This window comes from Nothobranchius furzeri, chromosome 13, assembly GCF_043380555.1.
Source record: "Nothobranchius furzeri strain GRZ-AD chromosome 13, NfurGRZ-RIMD1, whole genome shotgun sequence".
NCBI classification, from domain to species: domain Eukaryota; kingdom Metazoa; phylum Chordata; class Actinopteri; order Cyprinodontiformes; family Nothobranchiidae; genus Nothobranchius; species Nothobranchius furzeri.
Window position 1 is genome coordinate 44,261,003 of NC_091753.1, and position 14,813 is coordinate 44,275,815.

Genomic DNA, 14,813 nt, shown 5'->3' on the forward strand with positions numbered 1-14,813 from the left:
GGGTGTTACCACAGAACCATCAAATGTTTTGTTGCAAGTAACAAACAGGGTCATAAGAAACTTATTGGGAAAAAAAATTAACCACCAAAGATTTAAGAATCAAGCGTGAAGCTACTAGGAACCCATTATCCTCCAGTGATGCAATATTCCGGACCTGCAACCTACCCGGTGTTCAGTACTTAGAGCCATGGCCAAGGTAAGGAAGGTTCAAACCCGACCACCACTAAATAAAGCACACAAGTTAAAACATCAACACCGGGCCTATCTAAAGACAGATTTTTCAAAGGTTTTATAGACCAGATGGATATGACCGTGCCTGGATCAGTAACAGACACAGAGCTCTACACTGACTCAAGATGTTAGCAAGGTGGAGGTGGGGTACTGGTATGTGTTGGCATTATTAAGGCCTTTACTGGCTAGCCATGCCGTGGAGCACTTTGATGCATGCAATGAAGTGTTGTCCTGCATAAAAATAATGGTCCTCTTGAAAGATGCAGACATTTTTCTGAAGAAAAGAAATACCCCATGGATGTGACAGCTATTGAAAAGAAAGGTGGTGATATTGGTCACTGATGAGTTTTTTTCATGTCAGAAATGTTCATATGTAAATTTTGAGTTGTTTTATTGTCTTCACTTAAACTGCTGAAAACAGTGATGTGGAAAAATGTTCGATTTTGTATTTAGTTGCATAATAAGTCTGCACGCTGGTTGCCTAATAAATTTGGTTTCATATATATATATATATATATATATTACAGGCCAAAAGTTTGGACACACACACACAGTCACACACACACACACACACACACACACACACACACACACACACACACACACACACACATATATATGTGTGTCCAAACTTTTGGCCTGTAATATACATACATATATATATATATATACATATATATATATATATATATATATATATATATATATATATATATATATATATATATATATATATATATATATATATATATATATATATATATATATTACAGGCCAAAAGTTTGGACACACGCACACAGTCACACACACACACACACACACACACACACACACACACACATATATATGTGTGTCCAAACTTTTGGCCTGTAATATACATATATATATATATATATATATATATATAACAGGCCAAATGTTTGGACACACCTTCTCATTCAATGTGTTTTCTTTATTTTCATGACCATGGCCATTTACAAAGGGGCCAACAAGTGCTCCTCTGGGAACTCCTTCAAGACTGTTTCAGGTGACTCCTCCTGAAGTTCATCAAGAGAATGCCAAGAGTGTGCAAAGCAGTATTTAGAGCAAAGGGTGGCTATTTTGAAGAAAATAGAATATAAAACATGTTTTCAGTTATTTCACCTTTTTTGTTTAAGTACATAACTCCACATGTTCAATCATAGTCTTGATGCCATCACTGAGAATCTACCAATGGTTATGAAAATAAAGAAAAAGAGGTAAGAAATCAGGTTCTCTCTCTCTCTCTCTCTCTCTCTCTCACTCACTCTCACTCTCTCTCTCTCTCTCTCTCTCTCTCTCTCTCTCTCTCTCTCTCTCTCTCTCTCTCTCACTCTCACTCTCACTCTCACTCTCACTCTCACTCTCACTCTCACTCTCACTCTCACTCACACACACACACACACACAACCTCACTTTTATTTGCTTTTAGGTGTGGTTGACTAAGACGATTTGAAAATCCTCACATATTTTCGTCATGCTTTGAATTAGCATTCATGGACTCACCAATCTTGGCTCATGATGAGGAAGGCTGTTTTAATGTCCGGGAATTGGCAGTGGATGTCTTGGCCAGTTTAATCTAACTGTTAACATTAGCAACACCACCACATGACAGAAGCTCCTCCAGGCTTGTTTTATTTGTCGAGATAAAATGTCCACTTTCCAAGTCAGTTGTAGTGTCGTGTTGCTTTTATGCAATCTGAGGCAAGATGTCCAAATATCAGGGAATAAGACTCCAAAACTTGCCGTCTGAAGCTCAGCTGTGAGATTGGGCAAGTTTTAGGTCTGAGAAATGGTGCACCGGCATACCCCACCCCTCCCCCAAGAATGACTTAGGCATTCATAACATTTGAAAAAGTTATCCGCAAAATTACTACTTGCTTCATAATTGTGCAAACAGTGTAATTATCTTGATAAAACCAAAAAATTAAAGCAAAAAATGTTCAAAAGTTACTATTTCCATGGCAAATTTGGATGATCCTTAGAGCCTAAACGGGATTGTTCTTATAATAATCCAGTTGGATTCAGGCCAATTCCCTGGTCACTAAAACTCTCCCCCGGCCTTTCCCCCTTGCCCTCTTTGGCCCCCTGAATGATAACCATGAATGGTATTGTCTCGGTATGAAGGAGGGTAAAGAAATTCCTCAGGTTTTGACAGAGAGCAAGAAAGCTTGACAAAAGCCATTGGCGCTGTGCAAATCAGAGACTACGGCTTGGGAGGTTTATGAAAAGGAGGCTGTTTTTCATTCAGGTAAAAAAAAGCCTCGACAGGAAAAAGAATGGGGACCAATAGCTCAGCTCTGATAAAAACTTCTTCTGTCTTTTCAACCATTGAAAATCTTTCTTTTCAGTTTAAACTACAATGATGAAATCTCAGGCAAGGAAACGGATCGCTATATTAGAGCAGAGGTCGTAGATGAAATGTTGAATGCGTGGGACTGACTGCATAGAGTCGATTCCATTGAATCCGACTCTCTCCCAGTTCATACTGGAGTCTTTCATAGGAGCCATTAGACCTGAGATAGTCACCCTGATAATGACCACATGGAGATCAATTGAAACTCGATCCATGAACGAGCTGCCTGGCCCCACGGATTCCCTTTCCTCTTCCTCCTGTACTAAACCTCCTCAACCATCAGCCAGCTGCCATAGAAACTGGAAGAAAACTCCAAAACGGGGAATAAATCGTTACTGGCAAAGTCCTGTAAGGGAAACAAACAGTCTTCCCAGGTGATAGAGCAGGGTTTGAACTCCCCCACCCTCTAAGCTGAAGGCATCTTAAACTTTGGATAGTTTGATGCTACCTAAAGAAAACCAACTCTTTGGATTCTTAGACTCTGTGAAAGGTGACTGGAGTTGGCAGATTCTCTCTTCGATTCACCTCTATAGTGTCATGTAGCTGCTGCTTTGCCTCCAAAACTGCTCTCTGATGAATTCCCCCAACTCTTCTTGTGGCAGCTTAGTGAAGTCTCGCAACAATTTCATCATGAGACGGCCATCTGCTTGGAGTAAAATTAAGTTGTTTGTGTCATCTGACAGAAGGGGATTTCCCGTTTGTGCTTTGGGGTGATGAGATGTTCTTCATTGTTGAGGAAGAGACTAAATTCAAGCTTTGAATTTGTTTCAAAAATTTTATTTTGTGAGATTAAATCTGTGCAGGGAAATCAGTTATATTAAAGGTAGGATGGATTTTTGGCCATATTGCGTGAGATGCTCTAAACCCATAAATTAAATGTTTTGTGAAAGAAAGATAAAATTCTAGTCACCTCTGAAACATACAATCCTGGAAAAACCTCAGTCATTGTGAACAGCCCAATCCTAATCATTGGATCATGATCCATCAGTCAAACACCCCTCTGACCAGTGGTGCTGCAAGGTAGGGGCCCCATGCCAATTTCCCTCTGGGATTAATAAAGTATTTTTGAATTGATTTGAATTGAATAGAATTGGAGGGGGCTCTCAGGTTAGGTCAGAGTTAGGAGTGAGACAGTCAAAAGTGCTGTCTCTTGTGGGGGCCCCAAGCATATGCCTGCCTTGCTTGTTGATACGCAGCGCCTCTGCCCGTTCCTCCCCTAACTGCACACACCCTTCTATGTGGACGGATCATGTATTCTTGACTCAGAGCAGCTAAACAGGATGAGAAGCCAGAGCTGGGCTAGTTGGTATAAAGTATGGAATGTTATGTTTTGTTTGCAAATTTCTTTTTAGTTGTTTCACGTGTTTTTTTGTTTTTTTTTTTATAGTCTGGCTCTCTTCTTGTTGGGAAACGTTTAAGTGACGGACCTGTTGTTTGGAAATGCAGCCAGTTGGCTGGCAGAGCCCTATGTTTAAAGCATGCGTGCTTGTGTGTGGGGAGCCAGCAGAGAGGGTTTGGTGGGGTTTGCCAAGATTGTCTGTGCTGCTAAGCAGCTGTGATTTTGAAGCTAAGAATAAACCAAGAAAGATAAAAACTGCCTCTTTTTTCACCATAAATAAACCCCAATATTTTAGCTAGCCTGCTAAATTGTTCTACGGTTACATTATGTTAGAAATTACTGCAGTAAATGCGTCAACAACGTAAAACTGAACCCTCCTGTAGTCTGGAGGCATGGATTATCCACCTTTAATAAACCACCAGGTTCACTTTTATACTTAGGCATCAATTTTCTTGAGTGAATTTCTACATTAAATTTAAGAAATGTGTGTGAATTAAGTAGAAAAACGTTCAGCTATGATTTGTAGTCTGTAACTAAGTTAGCAGCCAGCTTGCAGAAGCAGACAAGCACATGTGGAATGATACAGATCCCTGGTGTCTGTTTGTGCAAAATGTGGCGTATTGGTGTCATCTTTTGCAACATAAAGGACAGGAAGTATCTCCTCACAGCAGCATGGATGCAGAATCTCAGCCTAAAGGTAGTTACTTCTGAGAGGCCCTCATGTTTCAAACAGCTTGGCTCACAAACATGTTGTGAAAGAACGGTCTTACACTCTTGGTAATCTTTTTTTCCTCACATTCACCGTCTCCAGCCTCCCCACCTCCAGTTTTCAATAACCCACATAGTGAGTGTGGAGGATGGGATTTGATGGAATTAACCATCCCAGGAAAAATAAATAAATCAAATAGATAAAAGCCTAAAGAAGGAACGTGGGACCACATTTGATACAGACCTGAATTACACCTTAACCATTTGTTCATATTTTTATTCATCTGCCCCTGCGGTGATTTGCGTTATGCAGCGTCTGCCTTAATGGTGTCATGGTGAAATGTGACTGCTCACATCGATTTCACCCACTGAAAAGATGCCGGTTCTGTAAGTTTATCCTCAGAAACAACATGAAACTGTGGGAGTTTGTCGTCCACCTTATCTGATCCTTTTGTGAATGCACAATGGAAATCAACCCACGTCTTTTCTTTTTCATTATTTAAGGTGGAACTTTCCTCCCTGCTTGTAAATATGTTTGGATTTAAGAGTCGTTCTTGTTATCTGTCTCAAGAGTGTTTCCATCTCCCATTTCTTCCCTCTCCGTGCTCGCTGCAGGGCACAGCAACTTCATGGTTGTGATTGTTTGTAACAGACGTGTTATCAAAGTCTGAACCCTGTGAATCTTCACTGCTCTATAAAAAACATCCCTCATTGCACAATAGAATGTCCTTTTTTATCCTTTCTCGTTTTACAGAGAAAATATGATTATGCGCTGCTGTCTCTCTGCTTTGTGCTTTAAAGAGAATATTTTATTTTCTTTAATATTCATCATGAATATATAATTATGTTGGCATGCTTTGCTGTACAAATCTGAAACCCAAACACATTGAATATAATTATATAAGATAACATGTAAATTGATGTGTTTGCTCTTGAATGCACTCTGCAGATGTAGCCCAAGTTCACTGAGAAACCGTTTTACTTGTTGAAATATGATCGGTCTCAGTTTCGCGTGTAGGCTGAACATGAAAATAGTCTACCCCATTTGATGCATTAGCTTCTGACAGAAAATAGATGGAAAAATGCTCAGTTCAGAAAAGCCTGACAGATCTACATCACACTGTCACTTAACAATCATGGACTCACCCATCTTGGCCCCCCGACAGGGATGGCTGACAATGATTTAGCGACTAGGAGAGAGCAGAGAGCGTCTCGGATAGTCGTAGCCAACTGTTAGGTATTAAAAATTGGTATATGGCTATATTTTATATGCCTTCTAGGGTTCTACTTTTCAACACACTGGTGTTGATGAGCTACAGTGAAGCCAAAGTTGTCCTGAGTTGCGCCACCGGTCCCCCCAATCACAACCAGCAGTTAGCATTAGCAAATCCACCACATGGCAGAACTTTTCCAGACCTGGGTTGTTTGTGGAGATAAAACATCAACATTGCAGTGCACATGGAGTCAGTGGTAGAGTCGCATTGCTGTTAGCCTATCAGAGGTGAGATGTCCGAATATCAGGAAGTAAGAGCCCAAATTCTGCAGTCTTCTTCTCCCCTCTCCTCCGGCTTACTTCCACCTCCTGAAACACGAGCGCGAGACTCTTAGCATTCATTCATACTAGAAACCACTGCACATGTATCGGAAATGTAAAACAAAAAACAATTTGGACTTTAGGTTCATCAGTGTAACCAAAGTAACTGCCTGGACAAAAATGTGTTCCAGATGGTTTACTTTTCTTATTTGACATTCTGAGAAAAATGGTTTAGTTGGTACATATAAATTTCCCTGAGTCCCCTCTGATACTGAGCTGTAATGAAAAAGACACACACACACACACACACACCAGTGCATATACCCCTATTCTCATCAGTATGCCGGAGTTCCACTGAATTGCTTTTCTACCAGCAATACCAAAGTCAGCCACTCTGTTTTCCTCACAGAACTGCATTCCTGAAATCTGTTGTCCTTTTGACTTTGATGAGGTAGAAAAAAAAACTCACAGATGTCTTTTGCACTTAACCCGGTCCACCTCAGATGTTAGCCGGTCCGTCCAGCCCACTTCCATTAGCATGTTGGATTATTTCCTGCCGGTTATCAAGTTCAGACGTAATAAGGCAGCCCTGGGTGGTAGGTAGGGCGAATCACTTTGGAGGGCAGCGCTTTCTTACCTTCTTTTTTTCCCAGCTGCCGTCCTCACGTCCCAAAACTGATAGCAGGGCAGACGCATCAGAGAGGATTAAGCTAATGTGACGGCAGAGCCACCTACCAGGGGCCCCCACAGGATAATTTTAAGAGACAGTCCTTGACATTCAGGGAATAACTTGTCAGGACCTGGCTACAGGCAAATATTGAGGATATTAATCCTTAATGTAATGGCCTTGACTAGATTTTCCTCTTGTCTCTGGAAGCAGCTTTAAGCACACTCATAAGTCTCCTTAATCACTGACATAAAGCAGTCCCTCAAGGATTCTCCTGAGTTTTACAGTAATTATTGCGTACCAAAAAATGCCTCTGTTTTTCATTCTGGGCTGTTTGAAAATTTGCCAGGCTATTTGCATAATGTTTGTTGTTAATTTGCCAGAGTTTGATGACACGCTGGCAGAGGAGCGCTTTGTTTTGTTGCAGTAAAAAAAAATGTGAAGAAGAGTAAAAATCACAGTCTGAGTCAATTTATTAAATATATCTTAGCAGTTAGATCTGCGTCTCGGCTTCGGTCTTTGCCTGTTTAAATCACATTGCTGCAGATTTGAGGGTTTAAATTAAAGCATAAAGGGAGAATTGACACAGTTTGAATTCAGTTCTACTCGCTGCAGATCAAGATAGAACTGTGTCATAAAATAAAAGACAACATGCGGCTGTGCATTTTTAGTTGTATTCATAAAAGATTATACGTTATAATAAACCACAGAGACATGTAACAAATCTCAAAAGGAGCCTAATGATTACAGTTTGTCCTTGCTGCAGGTTTGCTCTCATATGTTGCATCAGCTTCCTGCTTTTTTTTTCTTTCCATGATGAGTTGCATTACTGATCACTTCTTCTGATCTTGTCCTCAGGTCTGCTCATCGGGTCTGGCTGTGCACTCTATCCACTGGGATGGGACAGTGAGGAGGTCAAACAGACCTGCAGCAACAGCTCAGACCAGTTTAAACTGGGTAAGATGTTTCACGCCTCACACACACACACACACACACACACACACACACACACACACACACACACACACACACACACACACACACACACACACAACCAAAACACCTGAACAGAGTAGTGTGACCAATTGTCCTCTTATCCTCCAACATGTCCAACTTTAACTCTGTCTGGGGCATCTGGAGTGTTTCATAGATTGATGAAAATGTGTGGGTTTGTGTAAATTTGAAGGGACAAATAGATGTGTCCAAATTCAGGGGCAGCATCCTTGTAAGGACCCATCCTACTTGGTGCTTGTAGGGGAGCCGGCCACAGACCTCATATATGTAGATGCGACGTAAACTAGGGCTGCCCTTTTGGAGCTTGTATGGTAGAGAGCAACGCCATCTTGGATGGGTCCCCAGTCGCCGCTAGTGCATTTATTTCTACTGAAGAAAGTGTTTACCCGACTAAAAAATAAATTTATTATGATTTTAAACAAAATCAGACACGTGGTATGGCATGATAATTAAAATAGGAATATTAAGATAAAATAAACTCCCAACAGGTAGGCCATAAAAGTCATCAGTAATCCCACGTGAACTGTTTTTCAATAGTGCACTGGTTCTTGCAACCATAGGTAGCCTAAAAATGGGCATAGTTAACCATCCTGCATTGACTCCAGTTGGGTTTGGGCGTTAGGAACCCACCCAGTATGTGGCAGATACTGTTACACTCTCCAGTGCCCAATGACATGTCTACGTATTCATGTCTATGGTGCTGGCGCTCCAACCATGCTGACCATTGTGAGTGACAGCCAGCCCGGGCGCAAGGTCTCGAATGCCACCCCCATACAAGCTCTTTTACGAGTAATTTGTTTTATTTTAGGCAAAAAATATATTTAACAAACAAATATGCTTGCGGAAAATACAATCGCATTAAGATTACAACATTTTCACCACCAGACATTAATATATTAGCATTTAAAATTGTATCCCTCTCCAGCTCTATCAGCCATTACAGGGTTTCCCTTACATAGGCATAGCCGTGGCGGGCCGCCACGGCTGAAATCCCACCGCCACGCCTACAAGATCCCAAGTTTTTTTGTTTTTTGCGCTGTTTCCCGAAGAAGCAGCAGGAACTACTATGTTGTCGCTTGTGATCACAGCCGGCGGGCAGCAAGGAGGAGTAGGCAGGGCAAGGTGAAGTTACAGCATAAGTTACTGAGTTTAAAATTAGAAAGGTAGCAGTGGATATAATGCTTTTTGGTTTACATGTTTCAGTAGCATTAAGATAAACGAGTGTTGACGATCTTGACAGGGTTTCCTCTGGTGCTTATTAGGTCAGATTTTCCTCCCCCCACCAGGCTAAGCATCACTTATTCATGTAAAATGTATTAATTTTTTTCATGACTGACTTTAGTCGCATCTAATACTGTATTACGGCGTGAGCGCAACAGCGACAACTTAAGATCGATGTGTGAGCAGCCTGAGAGGTCGGGTGTTTCATCTGAACCCTAAAACCTCCAGCAGGCTACGCTGCACTATTGACGTGTTAGCGCGCGGCGTCTCGGAGAAAGCGTAAAAACACGTTGGACGCTTCTTCTGAAGCAGGAAAATAACACTTCGTAAGCAGAGCATGACGTTGCCTTGGCTCATTCACGGCCGAGCCGGACTGAGCTCGATAACATTGACCCAGCACAGCCACTGGGTCGTTGGAGCTGCCCCGTGACTGCCTGATGGAAAACCAGCGGGTTTCATCAGACTCGTAAAGTTTATTGTTTTTGCTGGGGACCCCCTGTATTTTACCGCTCCCTCCTGCAGTCTTCCCCTATTAAAATTTAAAATGATTCTGTAAACTCCGTGTATCAATAGAAACAATCTCTGCCTCTGCCAGCTGCAGTAAATGTAGTCTCCAAATAATAAATAAGAGGTGCATTTATCTGTGTATCTCCTTCGATCTGCATTAGTGATATTCTCAGCACCAGAACAGTGAAGCAAAGAAACAGATTCCTGAGTTTGTGTCTAATTTTATTTATTAGGTGCTTCTAACCTGTCCTATTTCTCTCTGAAATGAGACCAAATCAGTGGTTCTATGGGTTGTCTCCACTCTGCACTAAAAAATTTTACTTTGTTTAGAGAAGTGTCATAATCCCCCCCCCCCCCCCCCCCCCCCCCCCCCACACACACACACACACACACACACACACACCACCGCCACAGCTGGAAAAATTCCTAGGGGAAACACTGCATTATTACAAGAACAAACCTGCAATGAATCTGGGGATAGCCTTGACCAATGATGAATACACTTGACCCATCTTCAAAATTGGGGAAAATGAGGACGCATTTTGAGTATCGGTCAAATTCGAACAGCCTTGCGTTTAGTCCTTAAAATGCAGATGCAAAATAATGCATCCCCTGGATTTCGAAAAATCCAGTATTGATTTTACTGATGTGATTAGTTGGTCCAAACAAATGACTAAAGTTAGGCTGGCATTTTCACACTGAAGATTTGGTTTGTCCGTACTAATTCCGAAAGCTACGCAAGCACATGGTGTGCTCACGGTAATCAGGCCTACTGAGGTTTTCTGCTGGTTGTATTTCTTTTTCTTTGTATGAAACATGAGCAACTTTTATGAATAAAGACATCATTACATTTGTAACTGATGTGTAGTACAATTAAAAATCTTACAATGCGCCATAAATAAAAATAGTTGAATTAATTTCCTCACATGGGAAAAATGAGTTTGGGTTATTTTTCTTTTTATGAAATACTGCACTGTTCTGCATAAGAAACAATCGTTCAAAGGCTGATGAATACATGAAGGTTTTCAATTTTGATTTAAAAGTGTCTAGAACTACTTAGTTGAATAAATAACAGCATTATGAGACAAAAACAAAGTATACAGAAAAACACAAACATCCAGCTGTGTTCACTAAACGCATGCAAACATTCCCACATGAACTGTTACCAGAGCTGTTTTATTGATAGTTTGATATTGATTTTAAGGCTTAGCCGGGTTTAAAAAAAACAGAAGAGTCAATCTAGTTTGTCTGAGCGCCGTTGCCATGGTGTGGCATCATCATCAGGCGCCGTTCCTTGAGCAAACCTATCATATTTTTTTAGAAATCTAAATCAAGTCGCACTTACAGGGAGGTCTAAATTAAACTAGTTTAAATATGTCCTGCAGCACAATTCCATTTCCAGAAAAGAGGAAACCCGTCTCACCACCACCCTCGACACTCTCACCTTTTTCCGAAAACAGACACACGTCCTTCATGCTGTCATGCACGGTGAAGTCATGAATTTTTGGTGTTGTAGATGCATGTTAAAGACTCAGGCAGTAGCTGGTGAGCTAGTGGTCCTCTCTATAAATGTGTGCTGAGAATAACTAGGAGTCGGGTCTGTGCTCTGTATGCAGCGGGTGTTAGGAGGACTACCTCACAGTCAGTAATATGCTTCTTTATCAGACACCAGGGAGACGGGAGAGCTTTTCATCTCACAGCTGCTGCTATATTTGATGCTAATCAAATAGTGTTGAATGTTTTACCGCATTTAAATATTTTATTTTTTTAAATCTACAATATCAGCAAACTTAAGAGAAAAGATCAAATATATACTTGATAAGATAAATATAAACTTTAGTTATAATGAGATCAGATTTTTCATAAACAGTTTCATTAATTTTTGCTAAATCTAACCCTTAAACTGAAAAAGCTGTGGAGAAATTCCCTGTTACTTGCCCTAGATTAAATGTTTTTTTTATTTTTATTATTATTCCATAAGAAATTAGCTTCACCTCACTGAGCATATGGACACTGAATAGCCACAGTTTGTGTCCATCTGCTCCGTTCTGATCTCAAAAGGAAAAGCGTATTTTTCTGAGTTGGATTTTTTCACTTTAGCAGCATAAACCATTTCACCCTCTGGACTCAAGCAAATACTCTTTTTGCCTCATAAAACTGGTAAACACTTCTGCGCTGTACTAATGCCTGGAGAATTTGTTAATCTCCATTTCTGCCCTGATTTTTCTTATTTTGAAATTTCAGATGGCCTGCCTAGTGCTGATGGATGTCCTGGTGAAACCAGTGACACGTCAGACTAGTCTGATATATTTAGTACAACCCAAAATAGAAGCAGCATTTGCACCAAGTCACTTGAGCAGATCTTTCTGAGACTGACATCAGCCACAGAGGAAAAGCAGATTAAACAGTCAATACATTTAAAAGAAACTGCTCTTTTGATTACAGAGCAAACTCTTCTTTCGCCATTTAGCATCAGGCATTCATACTCTTGATGCTTCTGCATATTTGCAGAATTGTCAGGAGAAAAGCGTTTGAGGAAAATCAAAAGGGGCAGATGAGCAAAATGTGACTTTTTTGGTTACTTGGACTTCCGTGATGAGGTCTGGTGACTGTGGAGGCTGTTGGAGTCCAGTGATGTCATGGTCATGGTCATGCTGGAAGTAGCCATCAGAAGATGGGTCCATGTGGTCGTAAAGGGATGGATATGGTCAGCAGCAATGCACTGCTAGGCTGTGGTGTCTAAACCAGGCTCAGGTGGTACTAAGGGGTCCAAGGTGGGACCAAACCCCCCTCCCCCCATGCTTTCATGCTGTTGATACATAATTCCAACCCAAACATCAGATTGTTGGAGCTGAAATCCAAACTCAGACCAGGAAAGGTTTTTACAGTCTCATATGGTCCAGTTCTGGTGAATCGTAGCCTCGGTTTCCTGTTCTTAGATGACAGGAGTAACACCCGGTGTGGTCTTCTGCAGTTCTTAAAGCTACAGTTGCTTTCCTATCATCTAGAACAGGGGTGTCAAACTCAAACTCACAAGGGGCCGAAATGAAACTCTGGGGCGGAGTCGAGGGCCAAACTTAATATTTTTGAAAAAGTGACGGCAAATTTGCACATTTTCTTTATCAACATATATGCAATTTTGAACCTTTAAATTTGGAAACAAACGTATTTCAGCATTAACACTGAATGTGGAATAACCAAATTACACACGAGCAAGTCAGTTTTAAATAAAAGGCATCAGTGGTATTCATTATTGTGGTATAATCAGCATTTTTAAAATCTATTCAGGATTTATGTTTTCTTGTTTATTCATTTTTCTTATTTTTTATTCTCCTTTTTTCTCCTGTAATAAGTGTCATCGCTGCTGTGACATCTAGCTTTCCCCACTGAGGAACAATAAAGGGATTTTCTATTCTATTCATCTATCTGCAGCCTTTCCACTTCCTGTTTACTGTAGGTTAAATCTTTTCTCACGGGCCAACAACAAAATAAAAATATCATTTTATCTTAAATGAAAATTTAACATCTCACCTGTTAACTTTCATGTTTTGGAGCAGAAAAAGAGCATAAAACCAACATATTTAAAGCTCAGTTTGTTCCACTGGTTGTGTTGTGCCATAAATCGACTCGCTGCCAAAAAATGATTAGCCACTAAAGAAAGGAAGGGGAAAAAAATCTAATCGCTGGAGAATTGTTTATTTACATTTATACAACGTTTACATTCAATACAGGGCGCCATTTTACATTGTTTATTTATTTTTTAGTATCAAGGCTGTAACATAAAGAAAGCCAGTTCTTACCACAAACCATCTTTCAATCACAAATATTGCAAAAAGGATTAATATATCCTCATTGTGAACGTTTAAGACGAATAGCAACACAAAACAACTTCCGAACTGGAAAAAACTAAGCTAATCATTTTTTGGCAGCGAGTCGATTTATGGCACAACACCGGCAGCAGGCGGAAAAAACACAAAGGAGGGGGCTTCGTCGGCTCCGCGCTGACGCCGCAAAGCATCATGGGAGTTGAAGTCTTTGCGGTAAAATCGGCCAGCGGGCCAGTTTTAATATATTTTTGATATTTGTCTCGCGGGCCACATAAAAATGCTCTGCGGGCCGCATCTGGCCCGCGGGCCTTGACTCTGACATATGTGATCTAGAACCAGTCTGACCAGTAACCTCCGACCTCAACAAAGCGTTTTTGTCCACACTACTTTTACTCTCTAGATATGTTCTCCTTTTTCCACACCCTAATCTGTAAGCCCTAGAGATGGTTGTGGGTGAAAATCCCAGTAGATCACTAGGTTCTCTCACTTAAGTCATCTTCACCACGTCGAGGGCCCAGTCCCAATACTCGCACCTTGCACTCTTGATTTGCTCTTTGCCAAAATTCATATCGACGCGGACTTCGATACACAATCCATTGCTGTGTGGGGATTTTGAGGAGAAGGCGGAGCTAGGGCTCCAGTACCCTTTCTCACAAATACATATTTATAAGTATTATAATCAAAATATTGAATACAAATGTTTCTCTGTTAAAATGTGCATTACTAGTGATGTGTCGGTCGCGAACGAACCGGCTCTAAGAGCCAGCTCTATGAAGTGAACGACGGGAGTCGGCTTGTCATTGGGAGCCATTCACCCCACCCCCCTTGCTTTGGTGAAAGCCACAGGCGATTGGTCAACATGTGTGACTGCTTGTCCAGACAGTCCACACACAGAGTAGTAGGGGCGGGGAAGAGGGACGATCAGACTCAGACAGATAGCAGAGCACATGCGGGCGGAGGGAGACGAGAGGGAATAAGGAGGAGGAAAAAGGCGAGCGAGAGAGAGGAGAGTGTGACAAAGACGGTGAGAAAATGAGCGACAGCAGTCGGAAAGGTGAGAGTTCTTAAAGTGTTCAGTCAATAAATCCACATAAATGATACATATTTGATATACTGCATTTTTTTACATTAGTAAATCATTTTACATATACACTCAACAAAAATATAAATGCAACACCTTTGTTTCTGCTCTGATTTTTTCATGAGATGGACTTAAAGATCTAAAATTCCTTCCAGATACACAATATTACCATTTCTCTCAAGCATTGTTCACAAATAAATCTAAATGTGTGATAGTGAGCACTTCTGCTTTGCTGAGATAATCCATCCCACCTCACAGGTGTGCCACATCAAGATGCTGATCTGACATCATGAGTAGTGCACAGGTGTAC

At 41.0% G+C, this 14,813-nt stretch overlaps 1 protein-coding gene across 1 annotated transcript in view; it reads left to right on the top strand.

The window, feature by feature from the left end:
* Positions 1-14,813, top strand: part of lhfpl6 (LHFPL tetraspan subfamily member 6) — a 73,727-nt gene that overhangs the window by 52,088 nt on the left and 6,826 nt on the right. Inside the window, exon 3 of the mRNA XM_015951328.3 lies at positions 7,712-7,810. Coding sequence (XP_015806814.1) covers positions 7,712-7,810 — 99 coding nt within the window. The remainder of the gene's footprint in view (positions 1-7,711; positions 7,811-14,813) is intronic.